The 16343-nt window shown below is 39.3% G+C and overlaps 1 protein-coding gene across 1 annotated transcript in view; it reads left to right on the forward strand.

The window, feature by feature from the left end:
* The first annotated feature begins 462 nt into the window (after nt 1-462).
* Nucleotides 463-16343, forward strand: part of RP1 (RP1 axonemal microtubule associated) — a 221553-nt gene continuing 205672 nt past the window's right edge. Inside the window, exons 1-2 of the mRNA XM_063131303.1 lie at nt 463-1107; nt 3332-3503. Of these exons, the coding sequence (XP_062987373.1) occupies nt 463-1107; nt 3332-3503 (817 nt within the window). The remainder of the gene's footprint in view (nt 1108-3331; nt 3504-16343) is intronic.

Consider the following 16343-nt stretch of genomic DNA (forward strand, 5'->3'; position numbering starts at 1 on the left):
CCATTTTCTTTCATTTAACTTTGTGTAGCAGGTTGGTTCACCTTTGGACAAAATAATCATTCCTGTATATGAAAATATCTATGATATAAAAATAGGAAATGTTGCTATTACATTCATGCTTAAAACAAAAACCCTCTAATTACTATTCTGGTGCGACAAAGTACCCTTGCTAAGTAAAATGTTCTGTTGTACCAAAATGATAAGATATGTGAACATAAAATGCTTTGGAGAGTTCTGCACATATTTGCAAGGAAAGCTTTGTTAGCTTAATCCTACCAGTCTTTGTGGAATTTAGAGATAACAGCATGGACCTATTTAAGCCATTGATTTTTGGCAAGATTGAGTGCTGTTGCTTTTGTTAAAATCCCCTTTGTGACTTAACAGAAATGAGGACTGCATTATTGTTGTGATCATGAGAGAGAACATTAACTTCTGCCTCATTGTTTCCAGATTGCTGTCAAAATGAGTGAAACACCTTCAACCAACTACTCTGTGATTCAGCCCCACACTTCAGAGAGCGAACAATCATTATCTGTACGCCCCTTCAATGTCACTGAACCTATTACGGCCAAGCGGATCTGCTTTTACAAGAGTGGAGACCCTCAATTTAATGGGGTCAAAATGGTTGTCAACAGCCGTTCTTTCAAATCCTTTGATGCCTTGCTTGACAACTTGTCGAAAAGAGTACCATTGCCTTTTGGGGTGAGGAATATCACTACACCACGAGGGATACACAGTATCAATCATCTGGAAGACCTTGAAGATGGGAAGTCATATATTTGTTCCCAACAGAGGAAAATCAAGCCCATTAACTTGGAGATGGCCAGTAAAAAGCCACTTCCGTGGCAAATCAGCCGGCCCATCAGTGGTCGCCGTAGGGCTGTACAGTTAGCTAGAGAGAATGAAGGCGGTGTGTTCCAGCGAGGTGGCGCCCTGAGAATAAGTACCCCTAAGAAGCTGCTCGTTTTTAGAAACGGCAACGTAAGAATCCGCCGCACCATTGTCTTGGGCAAGAAGAACACACAGAACTTTGAGGCCTTACTGGACCACATCAGTGAGCTAATGCAGTATCCAGTTTTGAAATTATATGCTACTGATGGGAGAAAGGTATGAATATAGGAAAAATGTCAGAAATGTTTATCTTTTGCAGGTTCTTACAGCAGGTTCACACATGACTGCCACCTCAAGTGATGATATGAATGAGCCATCCCAGACTTAATACCACAAATAGAACTTCCAGATCACTCAGAAACAAAGTGCATTTCAGTAGAGCTACTTCAGATTTTCAGTTATTTATTTATTTATTGCATTTTTCTACTGCCTAATAGCTGTAGCTTTCTGAGCAGTTCACAAAAATTAAAACTATGAAGTACAATTCAAGGTATAAAGCAAACAACAGTATAAAATCAAAGCAGAGAAGGCCTTCCTCCTGGTAACCACCTGCCTTACTTCTTTTGGCAGGAGCTCACAGAGCAGGCACCCTGAAGATGATCTTAGGGTCTGGGATAGGTCTTTGAATGTTAATACCAGCACTTTGAATCGGGCCTGGACTTGAACTGGCAGCCAGTGAAGCTGGAAAAGGACTGGTGTTATGTCTTGTTGGCTAGTCCCTGTTAACAAACGTGCTGCCCTGTTTTACCAGCTGAAGTTTCTGGATTGTTTTGAAAGGCAGCCCCATATATAACACATTGCAGTAATCCAGATGAAAGGTTATCAGAGCATGGATAACCATAGCTAAGCTTTGGTCTCTCAGACTAAACTGATAAAAGGTGCTCCTTATCAAGTATACAATCATCAAGTTATGAGATTAAGGGATCAGTGCTTATACTGGGGGGGGGAGTAAGGACTCCTCAGTTAAACCCATAGGTCCAAACCTGTGACTTCCCCCTCCATACCCTTCTATAAACAGTAGCTAAGGGGACAACACAAAAGGTAAGAAGAACTCACAACCCATTGCAATTCAAGCACTGCAAGTCAGGCAAATGCATGTGTGAGCCCACCTCTAATTACTACTAAAGTTCCTGTTTACTTAGTTTCTACTGCAGTTAACATCTTAGGCCCTTTCTACACCTAAGGGTTGTCCCAGAAAAATGGAGGGATCATCCCTGCCTGCTCCTGGGATCCCCTGTGTGCATTTGGATGCACAGGAGCAATCCCAGGATGATCCTGGGATATAGGGCTGGTATAGACATGCCCTTAGTTTTCACCAAAAATAATGTCATATAATGTGTCTCTCCTGTTATTAATTGTTTGTTACATTGGGCCAACAAGAATGGTCCACCACTCTCATGTGGACTTTAAATATATTCAGATGGCTGACATATTTCTGTTGTGGTCATGATAGCTTTAATAGGTTTCACAGTGTTAAAGAAAAATATGGAAACATGAAGGGGGAAGTGAGGGGAATTAATGTCCTGGTGTTTGTGCAGACCTTGCTTTCTCTTAAACCCCTTCTTCCTGTTCTACTTCTAATGTGTATGCTTGCTTATTAAGGAGCTTTGCCAGGGCATCCACGGGAGTGGCCTCAATCTTATTGCATGTGCGAGCCCTGTCATAATCCCCTGAAGTCCTATACTATGTATAGGCTGCTCATGAGGCATAATTCTGTCTCTTTCTTACAAGAGCTTAGGGTCTCTGAAGGAAGCATCTCCTCTTCACAGTTGGTTTTTTGGGGGCAGAGGGAGGAGGAGAATACAGAAAAAAAGTGCAAAAGTGGGTTTCCTTGACTGATTGGTATCTCCTGAGGTCATTTCATGATAGAGTAAAGCACTGATTCTCACAAGCAAACCTCAGTTACATGCATCTTTTTGTAACTCAAGCCTTAGCTAGACTTAAGGTTTATCCCGGGATCGTCCCAGGGTCATCCCTGTTCATGTAAATGACACACAGGATATCCCAGGAGCAGGCAGGGTCGACCCCGGGACAATCCTGGGATAAACCTTAGGTCTAGCTAAGGCCTAAGTTGAAATATTTTTTGAAAAATGAAAAGCAGCCTCAGGAAGCATGATCTTTAGCACATTGGAACGGGGTGGGGAATCTTAATTTTTTTAAAAAAAATGGCAGGGGAAAAGTGAAGCAACTCCTTCCCTGTGTCAGCCCAATGGCTGCAGAATGCTAAGTGTATGGTGACGGTAGCAATGCTGGGGAATGGAGTATCTTGAAAGAAGGCTAGCTGGAACACTGAACAGAAACACTCCACATGGCAACATTTTGTTTAACGTCCCACTTGTATGTACTAACAGTGTCATAGAATCACTGCTTTTATTACAAATAAATGACATTTTGATTTTCTTTTTCACAGTGAAGAGCCTTGTCTGTTCTTCTCTTCTAGGTCCCCAGTCTTCAAGCTTTGATACTATGTTCTGGAGCTGTAGTGGCAGCAGGGAGAGAACCCTTTAAAGCAGGGAATTATGATCCTCATAGGTATTCCCTGCCAAGTAAACTGCCTGGGGTCTCCAATCGTGTATACCCCAGAACAAATGCCAAGTCAGAGGGCAGAAAAAGTAAGTGTCTTTTTTTAAAATGATACTCAGTAATTTCCCTCTCCCGCTTTTGTTGTTGACCTGGTTTGCATGATCCTGTAAGTCCTGTAAAACTAACCCTTTCTATAATTCTTTCACACCATTTTATTTATCTCTACCAAGTTATCTGGTGGATATACCCAACATTAAATTGAGGATAATCTTTACACAGACAAGATTAAATGTTCTCCCTTTAGCAGTTCAGCTAGGACGATATAAGAAATTACCAATTAAAGATAGAGTATGTGGATGTAATGCAGTCTCTATCGAAGACTTAATTCATGTTTTGCTTGAATGTCCTATGTATAACGATCTTAGAAATATTTACATTTCTCCCTTGCTAAAATCGCTGAAGGGCTCCTCACCACATGTTAAAGTCTGTCATTTGTTATCAGATGCAAAAAAATTTGTTTCTTTTAGAGTGTTGAAATTTTTAGCTAAGTCTATGCAGATACGTTCATCACAATGCATGAAGGGTTTGGGTAGTGACCCCTTCTATGATGCTCAATTATTTTTATTGTAAACTGTTCTCTTTTATAACTTGTGTATAATGGCTAACTGCTTGTAACGCAATAAACTGACTCTGACTCTGACTCTGACCAAAATAAGCCACCATGTCTTATTTAAATTGTGGCACATGTGACACATGATTTCCATAATTACTACCCACTGCTGATTGTGTCATCCGAACCCTGGTGTCATGGCTAATTAGATGGGAAAACAACTCTCTAATAACCCAAGGCCTGTTGTTTAGTTATTTGAGGGTTGTTTTCCACTCCACCAAGCCAAGCTGCCTGGGTTTGGACAACATGATAAGCCACGCGTGGTGGTACTTAGGCATCCTGACTGTTAGAGCATCCTGACTGTTAGAGCAGTGCGACGGTGGAATCAGCTACCTAGGGAGGTTGTGGGCTCTCCCACACTAGAGGCCTTCAAGAGGCAGCTGGACAACCATCTGTCAGGGATGCTTTAGGGTGGATTCCTGCATTAAGCAGGGGGTTGGACTCGATGGCCTTGTAGGCCCCTTCCAACTCTGCTATTCTATGATTCTATGATCCCACAAATGCCTAGCATGCACCATGGTTTAAATAAAACACTGTGGCTTAAATAAAACTTCATTTAATAAGCTCAGGTGGCTTATTTTGATAATGCAAACCCGGCCATTCTGTAAAGAGAAATGGCAAAACAATGCATTCAAAATTGCCAGTTAAAAATCAATAGCCAGATCCTTGGAAAAGACAAAAAGAAAATCTGTTAGAAAATCTGTTAGAGGAAAGCACCAGAGAAGTAGAAATTGGGAGAGGGAGAATAATATGCAACAACAGGCCCAACTATTCTTGTATGGATGAAGGTTTCCATTGCCTTTGACCTGACTTCCTTAAGCTAGTGTCCTCCAGTTGTGTCATACTACAACACACATCATCCCCAGCCAGCATGGACATTGGCAGTAGCAGTGAAACACATCTGGAAAACACCAGGTTGGGGAAAGCTGTTCTGCCACATCCCTGTCTAGTCAGGAATTGAGATGGGGCCATCCTTTTAAGGTTGAACAACCAGTAGCATACAAGTGTTCTAAATGTGGCCACATAATGGCATTATTATTATTATTATTATTATTATTATTATTATTATTATTATTATCCTTCAGTGTAGTTCTCTAGTATGAAAAGATGGCATCACTTGTCCATGCTTACTGGGGATGATGGGAATTGCAGTCCAAAACTTCTGGAAGGCACCAGAGTAGGGAAGGCTGCTATTGGCCATATTTCACTTACAATCATAGAAAGAATTCAAGCCCGACTTATCTACTAACAACTCAAGTTCATCTTAGAACTCAGCTGATTTACTTCAGTCCTGAGTATTTTTATAGTATATCTGAAAAACAATAAAGCTACAAGTGCATCGACTGTTGCTGCTTCATGCAGACCATCCTTTGCATTGTGATGAAAAGTAGCTTACAATTTAAGGCTTGCCTCTTAACAAGAAATGTATGGCTCCTTTTGTGTAAATAGCTATGCAAATGTGTCATCCTTAAGCTACAATCCTAAATGCAGTTACTAGACAGTAACCCAGTGAACCAAGTGGAACATTTCTGGAGTAAACATGATTGGGATCAGACTGTTAACTTTATCGCAGCTGCTGTCTCAATAAATAAATACCATGGTCTTGAATAACGTTCATTTGGAACATATCTTTATTTCTTTAGTTTCTGATTTTTCTATGGTACACAAAGAGGAAAATTAACATAAACAACAACAACAATAATATATTTATTTATTTATTTATCTGCCTCTCCCTCGGGATTGAGGCAGGGTACAACACAAATGCAAACACCATAAAATACATATAACTAATTAAAACATTTTAATTATTATTATTATTAATTAATTATTTCATGAAGGGGGCAGGAATCCAGCAATCTAAATATAGCCTCCTCCTTCAACCTGTAGTAGGTATCTGTCCTGCCATTCACATCCAAAGAATAGCCAGTGTGGTATAATGGTTAGTATCAGACTAGAGGCAGGGGCAGAACCAAGGATAATCTTTGCAAAATATTATTTTGCAATATTATTAATAAAAACCTTTTTCATACAAATAATATTTTGCAAAGATTATCCTTGGTTCTGCCCCTGCCTTTGGCTTGTTTTTTCACTCCCTCACGGGGTTTCCCTTCTCTTCCTGCACCTAGTATCAGACTAGGACTGCGCAAACTGAGGTTCAAATCCCCACTCATAACCCATAGATAAAGCATAGTGCATTAGTGCAAGGTTCTCATGTAACAACCACCCATGATTCAACAACCATTGTTGTTACATGTGAACCAGGCCAACTAGCTTAATCAATAGCACCTTAATCAATAACAAATTTATTATGGCATAAGATTTTATGGACTTCATTCCATTTTTGTAATTGTGAGTCTAGACTATATAGGACTGGCTTTGATGATTGTTTGGAAGCTTCAGTCAATTTTGAATGCACTGGATCCCTGGGAAAACATCTGTTGCCTTTTAAGCACAACACAAAATAAGTATAAGAAACATCTCTTTTTCTTATCTACCATTAGAATCTCAAAAAATTATTATTATTTAATTTTTAAATTGACAATCCATGATGCATGTAGTCATGAAAGCAAAGGTACCAAGAGAGATGTTCTTAATGGCTGTACCATTCTTCACCAAAGCCTGAAGAATGTTTGAAAATATTGCAGAACTTTTTAAAAAAATTATTTTGGTAGCCATGGCTAAGCAATTTGGACTTGAAAATCCTAATATATTTTTTAAAATTTGGATTTTCAATCCTAAATATACTTTCTAAGGAACAAGCTGAATTGGGCACAATGGAACTTACTTCCATGTAAACATGTTTAGGATTATTTAATCAGATTAGAGTTGTATTTTTAATTGTATCTATACCTGAACCAATAGCACAAGCTAGAACTTTAAACGAATAAATGTGTTTAACCTGAAAGATATGAGAAAATGAGAGCATTGTCCAAGCACATCACCTTGTAGCTCTGCTAAAAAAAGAAGCAAGGCTTAGAAAACATTACAGAAGATTACAGATAATTTTGCCAAAGTAGTGGATTTCATCATAAATGATACACATGATTCTTTCCCCCCCACCAAAAGTTTCTGATTTTCCCGGCCTTTCATATCTCTAATTGAGAATACATACCATGTTTTAAATATATATAATTGTTCTCACAGTGCAATGTTAACTGCATGTTTTTGTACTAACACTCTTTTGTGTTTTTCTCTTGTCTCTTTGCCACCTATCTGCTGCCTCTGTCCTTGGATGGTTATTGTCTGATTACTATCTTCTGCACTTTTCATCTAATCTTGTCATTTGGGGTGCTTTCAATAAATTGCTTGAAAGGGAGTGTACAGGCAGACTCAAGCTCCAGATCACAGATGTTCTCTGCTTCTTCTTATAAAGGCTATAGTTATGATAACAACTCAGAGTCTTCTTATGTCCCTGACAATGACATTGGCTTAGCAGGAAATCATTCACATGCTGGTGAAGATTTCTTTGTGGTGCCCCCTGCTGATGACATTGAAAAGTCTGTTCATCTTAATCAAGATGGCAGTATGACAGTTGAGATGCGAGTTCGATTCAATATAAAAGAAGAGGAGACCATAAAATGGACAACCTCTGTTAGCCGTGCTGGTGCCTCTGCAGTCATTGCAGAAGATCAGTCATCAGAATTAAATGTTTTGACATGTAAAATGCCCACAGAGGACTTCAACAGTGTGGAAGACAATGTCTCATTGCAACAGATCAGCACAGAAGTTACCAATCAAGACTCTCCATGTAGAATGGAAACTGGCAATTATGACATCTGGCAGAATCCTTCTATGAACATAGATCTGAGCCAGGCAAATAATGACAATGTCAAGCCTTGTTTTTATAGACCTCCTACTCCTGGGCCTAGAAGAGTCAGACAAAAGAAAGCTTTGGTTGAAAGTGTCACTGTGGTATCTGACACAGCAGTCCAAAAAAAGATGGTGGGGCAATATTCTTACAACGAAGAAATGGACAATGGTGAAACCAAATCTGAATACTGTGTGGTCACCCATGCTAGCAGTAAAACATCAAGTGTTACTACTCCCAAACCAAGTGAAGAGTGTAGCAATCATATGTTGAAGCAGTTGCAGAATGACCAGATAGAGGAAGAAATGTTGAACAAAGGCACAATTAAAAGGTCCACTGACCTGCCTGATGAGGATAGCACATTACAGAATGTTTTGGAGAAATCAGTTGTAGAGGAAGGGTTATATAACAATGTAACATCTGGCTGTGATTCTAGTACTAGTCAAGGACAAACTTATCTAAAGAAGTACCATGCATCTGGACCGCCATTACCTAATCAAAGTGGTACAACACAAAAGGAACATAGCTCCTTCAACAACCATTCAGAATGGTCTCAGTCAAAAAGTGAGGAGATTATATGCAACCAGTGTAAGGTATTACATTCTTCTCAAGGTTCTAGACATTCAAAATTTCTTGAAAGCAACAGAACGGTATGCACTTGTGGTGAAATGACTCCTATAGTAACAGGATCCTCTTCTATCATGGCCAAGAATGGTAGTGCTAAATGTATTACAGCTACACATCTTTCTGATGAAAGCCATGATGCATCATCCAGTAGCAAGAAGAAGAAGAAAAAGAAAAAGAAAAAGAAAAAATCGTCTTTAGATACTATGGAACAAGATGCAGGTTCTCAGCAGAACTTGCATGATATATCAGTTGAAGGAACCACTGAGAATGAAGTAAAAGCTTGTGAGATGCACATTACAGCAGATAGTACCCAGCATTCATCAACCCAAATCGCAGTTCATAAAAATGTGCTTGCATTTCCTGTTGACAACTCAGATGGTTCTAATAAAAACATAGGAGCCAAAGAAGATTTATATAGCCAGTTTTCAGTGAAATCCCAGCAAAATGTATCAGCATCTAACCTAAAGAAAAATCTAAATAGAGATTTGCCCAACCTAAAAACTACATCAGACAAAAAACATAATTTGCCACCATCTACAAAAATTGAAGAAGGGCTGCTATTAGTTAAAGATTTCTCAAAAAATAAAATTGGACAGATTAAAGAAAGTGCTTGTGACACCACTAATGGAATAGAACAAACTTCAACTCACTTTCCTTCTTTGAGGCCATTGACTGAAACAGATCTTAAGGTAGAAACAGAGAAGGGAAAGCTTACTTCAGATAAATTACACAAATCATTAATGAAACATAAAAAATCGAAGAAAAATAAAAAAATTGTAAGTAATAAAGGCAGGGTGTTGGATGAAACTAAGATGTTGGATGCTGTGAGGCATACAGACTTCACAGATGGAATCACAGAATATTCTCTTGAAAACTATGTCCAAAGCTGGTTGCAGAACGTATTTCCGAATGAAAAGCATTTAGCTCCCGTAAATTCGAATGATAGAAAAATGTGTCAGTTGTCTGTCCAGACATTTTCAGATAAAGAAAGTCAGCTAGTAGAAAAGAATGTATACCTAACAGGGAAGAATGAAATTAGTGAAGGTAAACAATCCAATAGTACATTAAATCATCTCAGTGAAATAGGAGCTGTTGAAGAATCAGTTAAAGAGTTATATGAAAGACAGATTGGCTGTTTGACCAATGTGGATGCAAGCTTAATAGAAGAAGTGAAATATTTATTAGAGTCAGATATCTGGAACAATACCAAACGATCAATGTGTAATATTATACACGAAAATGACAAAAAGCAGGTTCAGATAGAAACTGACTATCAAAGGCATTGTTCTGAGATTGCTGCTCAAGTTCATCCCAAAGCCATGAATAACATTCTAGGGACTGATGTGCCGAAGGACTGTTTGAGTGGTCTATTGCTGCATGAGCTAAAATCAGCAATTCTCAATGCTGAAGAAAACAATATTGGATGCGTTAAAAAGCCATGTTGTCTTACGGACATTTCTTCTCCCTCACTTCTTGGATCTTCTTCCAATCTCCTTCTAGCATGGTTCCTTCTACTAAACCTAAAAGAAAGTTTGTTCAATATAAATAAAGATGACATGGTGAAAACTACCTGTAGTTGTTCTGAAATATTTACACTTCTGCAGTATTTGAAACAAGTTGCAGTTAACGAAGAAGCTGAAGACTTGAAGACTGCTGTCTGCAATTTGCAGGACTGCACAACAAATTGTTTAATATCATCTGGGATGCAAACAGAAAAGCAGAAAGCTTCACATTGTGAAAAAAACATGTCTCTAGTTGAAATTAAAAATATCCCAGACTTTGACGAACAAGGGAAACTAAACAATGTAATTCTGAATGATAGGTTGAGTTCTGAAGAAGGTGTAGATGCAAAAGAGTTGTCTGAAGAGTTAGAAAGATCCAGTGAGGATCAGAAGAACTATACTATGCCAGCAGAGAATTCAGATCTGAATGATTTGGATGTTCCTGATGTACTTCAAAATCTGGACTTTGCTAAAGCTCAGTCAGATAACTGTGGCTTGACTTCAAATGAGGAGCTACCCAAAGAAAATGAGGATAGTTTATTGCAAGCTTCACAGGGAAAAGCTGCAGATTCATTATTTAATAATGAAGAATCAGAGCTATCAGAAGAACCTAACTCAACCATTCACAGCATAACCTCTCATGATAAAGACCACACTTCTGATGTGGAAACTTCAGAGTTAGATGATAAGGAATTAAAAAGCACAGAAGAGCAAGACTGTGCAGAAACTTTGCAGAAAAAGCAAAATTCAAGCGAGTATCTTAGTTCAGGTTCTGAGAATGCCACAGATGGTGACAGGTTTGAAAATTCTGTGCAGGGAGACCGGGAGGAAGATGGTAGTTGTGAGGAAACTTCAGAGCAATTCTCATCACCTTCACCATTATCATTTTGTTATGAATCAAAACAGATTCTTGGTGATGCATGTGAAGAGGAGCCAACATCCAGGGTAAAACTGATAGTAAAGGAACTTGAATGTGGCTCCCATTCAAAATCTTCTTTGAAATTAAAAAAAAGTTTGAAAAGCCCCACCACTTCTGACTTGTCAGATTATCGACCAGAGACTGATGAAAGTGATTACAACTTTAGGCATTCCAGTGACTTAACCAATGGAAGTACAGATGAAGCAATATATGAAAAAGAGTACAATAAAGGGTATGTGAAAAGAACTATCGAGCGACTTTATGGCAAAGCAGAAGCTTCTTTTAAGCTGACTCCTAAACCTAGCCCTCCCTATTTGGCTCAAATGCTACAAAGAGACACTGAAGAATCCTTCTACACAGTAAGGGAAGAAGCCCCTTTGTTCTGTCAAGCGCATAACACCTGGTCTGATGATAAAACGTCTTGTTTGCTCATATCACATGAAATCCCTGAAGATTTAAACAGAAGCAGTGACATGTGGGAAAAAGTAAATGCGTCCTTGCCAGCACCACAATTCAGCCTTAATGGGGAAGAAGCATATTATAATGATGAAAGTTCCATGCAATACACAAGCCAACACACTCAGACTAGGGCTGCCATTGGTGAAGATGAGGGAGTGTTGATTGATAAAGGAAAATGGCTTCTTAAGGAAAACCATTTAATCAGAAGGTCACCTCCAGAGAACATTGGGATGTATGGCAATACAGATACGACGTCAGCTGACACAGCGTTTGACAATCATAGTGATGACATCCCATACTCACATTTTGGGAATCTGGATGTGCAGCCGCCACTCAAAGAAATATCTTCTTCTGAACTTGAAGAAATGGCTAAGCCCTGTGACAATGGGTGCAGCTACTTCAACATGCCTCATAACAGCGACTCGGAACCTTTTCCCGATGCTTTAAGTATAAAAAGCAAAAACAGCCAGTATGAAAGCACTTTGCTTTTTGAGGCAAGAACAAAGGTATGTACCACTTCCACACAAGTTGTTGCAGAAGTGAACAGGAGTTCCCCCACTTTTACATCTGTAGAGTTTAGATTACCTGACAATAAGGTGCATCCCGAAGGACATTCTCCAAATGATGAGCCAATTCAAAGCCAGCCAATTAGCAATGCTAATTTAAACAGGAATAGCCATGAGGATCAAGATTCTTTGGATAAGCTTCATGCTATTTGTGGACAACATTGCCCCATACTGACAGCCATCATAAAACCAACTAACGAACAGATCAGAGGATGTGCTTACCGAAAAGCTTCTGATGTTGAGAACCAAGTGGGGTTAATGAATTTGTTAATGGATACTCCATATTTCAAAAGACAAGGCAAAAATGTAATTGGGCTTGACAAAAATCCTGCCCAGCTGAAGAACAGCTGTATCAATAAGATTGCAAATGATATTTTTGACAGATTTTATGCTAACAATACTTTAGATTTCATTAATGGTAATAATTTTAGGTTAAATTTATCAGTAAAAGAAAACTTAGATCTAAAAAAAACATATGTTACAGACAATATGGATGTAGACGCACAGAAGATGAACAATCATGGAAATAAAGAAGCACTTCATGAGATAACAGTAGGACTAAGTAGCAATTTATCTGCATTACAAAGGGCAAGAGGAAGTGCAAATCAAATCATTGGGGAGAAAACTGCTCCTTCATTTACAGTTGTAAGAGAAGGTTGTAATAGTGAAACTTTTTACCAGCATGAGACTTCTTTAAATTACATTGACTGGAAAGGAACTGTAAATGTGGAAGATGAAAATGCCCACAATAATAAAGAAGAAACTCTCTCTCGTGTAATCGAAGAGGAAAGTGGCAATGAACACTCAGAATCCTGAAACAGTTATTAAGAATTCTATGTTATTCTGTTAAAATACCATTACTAAAAGACGTATAGGGACTGAACATTCAGATTTCTAAACCCAGAAAGAAAATCATCACCATTGTCATTGGGCTTGTGTGTGTACGTGTGTGTGCACACACACACTTTCAGACCTTCCCCTCCACACAGGAAGATCAAGGACTGAGTAGATAGGGATGGGGGTATGGGATGGGGCTTGCATGTGCACCCACGCCCCCTCCCCACTTTTAGCCCTCAGATGAGCCACCTACATAGGGCTTTTGCATGCTACAAATTGGATCCCCACATATGTCTTTAAAATTAAAGTTTAGTAATGGTTCATATTTACCATTACTAATGCCATCTGCATGTGTTAGTATGGGCATATGGTGCTACTGCTATATATAATGGGTGATCTAAGCTGCAAAGTTAATTATGTTATTGAAAGTACTGTTAAGAACAATTATGAATGTTTAGAAATGTAAAGATACTACAGTTTATAATAATATTTTGTCCTGGGAATCAGTGTACAGAGCATGTTAATTTTACTAAACAGTTTGTACATATAGTTTTTAAAAAGCACTGTCATAACAAAAGAGTGTACATTGAAATAAGCAACAGTGCATATTGCAGCTATAAGCCAGATTACTATGTATGATCTCAATGTTATTCAGTATTGTGTTGATGTATATTGGGAACCTTAGAAAATTCATAGGCAAAGACTAACACAGTTGCAGAATAATATCTCTGGTCCCATGTACACACAGCTAAACCACTCCCTAGTTTCTTTCTCCAGAGTGCCCTCTTTTTTACTAATTCAGTATGAAGTTCAGGATAGGGTAGTCTGCAAGATAGGGTAGTGGCTACTCTAGAATGCTGGCTACAATTAAGGAAAGGAATCATCACAAACTTTACAACCCTGTTAAAGTTATACTGGAGGTATTCTTGTTAGACGCTGCTAGTCTAATAGTGTGATAACTAAATATATAGTAGAACCTGTTTTGCATTTTTTTGAAAGCCCAACGGCAGCTATGTTTTTCTGTAAATACTTGGCTGTTTTACATTGTTTTGAAGCAATTCTTACCATTATTCTTACCTTTGTGTTCTGTAAAAAAAAAATGTATTCTGAACAATAAAATAAAACACTGAGTTATTAGATAATGTGAATGCAGAAAACTGAATAACCTGACCACTAATGTGTCCTGCATAATGAATGTTTTTAGTATGTGAGCATTATTGTTGTACACCACCTTGGGAAGACTTCAACCCTGAAAGGCGGCCAAGAAATACTACTACTACTTACTACTACTACTACTAATAATAATTCTTTTCATTTGAGGATCCAGGGAATGACTTCTGTTCTGCTTGACAGGATTTCAGGCTATTACACATTCATGTTTAGTTCCCTTGCTCACTGAAACATAGTAGAAGGAACAGAAGAATCCATCAGCATTTATCACTTCACCTAAACTTCTTGAAACCAGTTTCCTTCTTTTTATTGCATGGATATTGCTAAATTGGATTAAAATAATGGGCACAATGCCCAATCATAAATAGTGAAGAGAATGATTTGATAAAAGCAAAACAGTACAGCTTTTATGGTGCTATATTATTAACATTATAGCTCTTTATTAAGTCCAGAGACAGAAAGAGAAAAATTAAATGGCTGCCTGTCAAAGGTTGCTCTTTTTTTCATGAATAATTCACTTAGTGATAAGAAGAACATCATATAAGTAGCAAAGATATGATAAAACAGAACATGATGGAAAACAGTTCCCTAATCCAGCTGTAATAACTGTAAAAGACATCTCTGAAAGGAAGCCATCTGTGTTGGGACTGGAATCAGAAAACAAGCCACTCTATAATCAGGGCCTGAAAAGCAATCAACACACCCAGGCAACATTCAAATCTAAAGGAAGACTTTGGCGGGGGACATGAACTGGGAAGAAGGATCAAGGTAGGAGATACAGCCAAGACAAGTGGAAAGAAGAAAGGCATTCCTAAGAAACATGGTCATGCTTGGTAGCTTGAGGTAGGGAAGGACAGGAAGTCATACAAGGTATAAGAAACTAAGGTAGAGTAGGATTTGTAGGAGCATAGAAGATTATGAAGGAGAGGATTATTTGCTGGAGGATGATGGTAGGTGGATGGTGTAAGTAATTCTCCATAGGAACATTTAGAGAATCAATCATTTTCTTTATATACTTTATATACTTCAAGGGAGTAAATAAACTATATGTTGTCAGTCAGAGCCAGCCCTACCATGAGGCAGAGTGAGGCAGTCGCTTCAGGCGGCATATGCTAGGTGGTGGCAGCAAGGTTTTGGAGGAGAGCTGTATGCCAAGGGGCCTGCCCTGTGGCCCCTAAGCTAGTCTGCTGCTGGATATGGAGAATGATGCTGTCCTGTCACCAGTATTGAAGAAAGATTCAACAGCCAGCTCAGTCAACTTCTGAACATGGAGTGGGAAAGGGCGTCATCTTGTTCTTTGCCTCAGGCTGCAAAATGCCTTTTGTCAAGTTTATTTTCTGAAGAAATGATAAAGTAGAGCCCAATTCTAGCTAGGAGGAGAGGGTAGTGAAGTGGAGGATTATCCACCACTTCTTACACCCTGCCAGCTCATGTCAGCCAGGAGAGGATGTGGAGGGTGGCTTTTCCTCACATATTTCCCTGGCAGGTGTTGTTGTTTTTTAAACCTCCACCCCAATTAAATGGGAAAAGAAATTAACTACACAAGCCCTAGGCTGGAGAAGTCTGACCCGATGGCCTCTTGGGGGAATGGTGGGTCTTTGGGTCCAGTGAATCCAATGCTGCCTCCAAACCAGGCCCAGAACACCATGCATTGGAGCCTAACACTGGTAGAAACACCACTGGTGGTAGATTTATCCCTGTGGAAATCTCTGCAACCATAGCTGGGATCTCCAGAGTTGAGTTCTTCTCTGCCAGTGGAATGCCAGCAGAGCTGGGGCTTATGATTTTTGCTAGTGGAGAAGGAAGCATGGAATAAAGACACAAACACCAGAGTTTGGGATAAACTAGGGCCTCTTTATTTAAACAATAAGGGATATTCAACCTCTCCTGGATCTGCACGTGAAAGTGCAGGAATCTATATGACCTTACCTCAGCCAACTTGCCTGGCATTATGGGAAGCCACTCTCGTAAGCCAGGAGTTGGGTAAACCCAGCCCCTCTCTTATATGACACTTTGAGAGTGTGGGGAGACCACCCAACGTCATCCCCACTCAAAGCCATAGAACTCTGAGTAGATGAGGCAGGAGGATCTCCAAAGGCATATCATATCCTGACACAGGAGCCATAAAGCTTGCGAGGAGCAGGAGCTGCAGACATGCCAATCACCAAAAGGTGCCAGAGTGGTCACCGTCCCTATTCTGCTATATCAAATTTCTGCACATGCCACCACTGGAGGGTGCCAAGCCAGCAGCCGAAAAACCCGAGAGGCTGAGTACTGGGTGGGACCAGCCTTTATAGGCTTGGCCCCACCACTGCCTCACATGGCCAACGTGTGCCTGCACATGAACCCTTTATTCCCCTCCTCCCCACCG

Source organism: Elgaria multicarinata, chromosome 7 (assembly GCF_023053635.1).
Source record: "Elgaria multicarinata webbii isolate HBS135686 ecotype San Diego chromosome 7, rElgMul1.1.pri, whole genome shotgun sequence".
In the NCBI taxonomy this organism is placed as follows: Eukaryota; Metazoa; Chordata; class Lepidosauria; order Squamata; family Anguidae; genus Elgaria; species Elgaria multicarinata.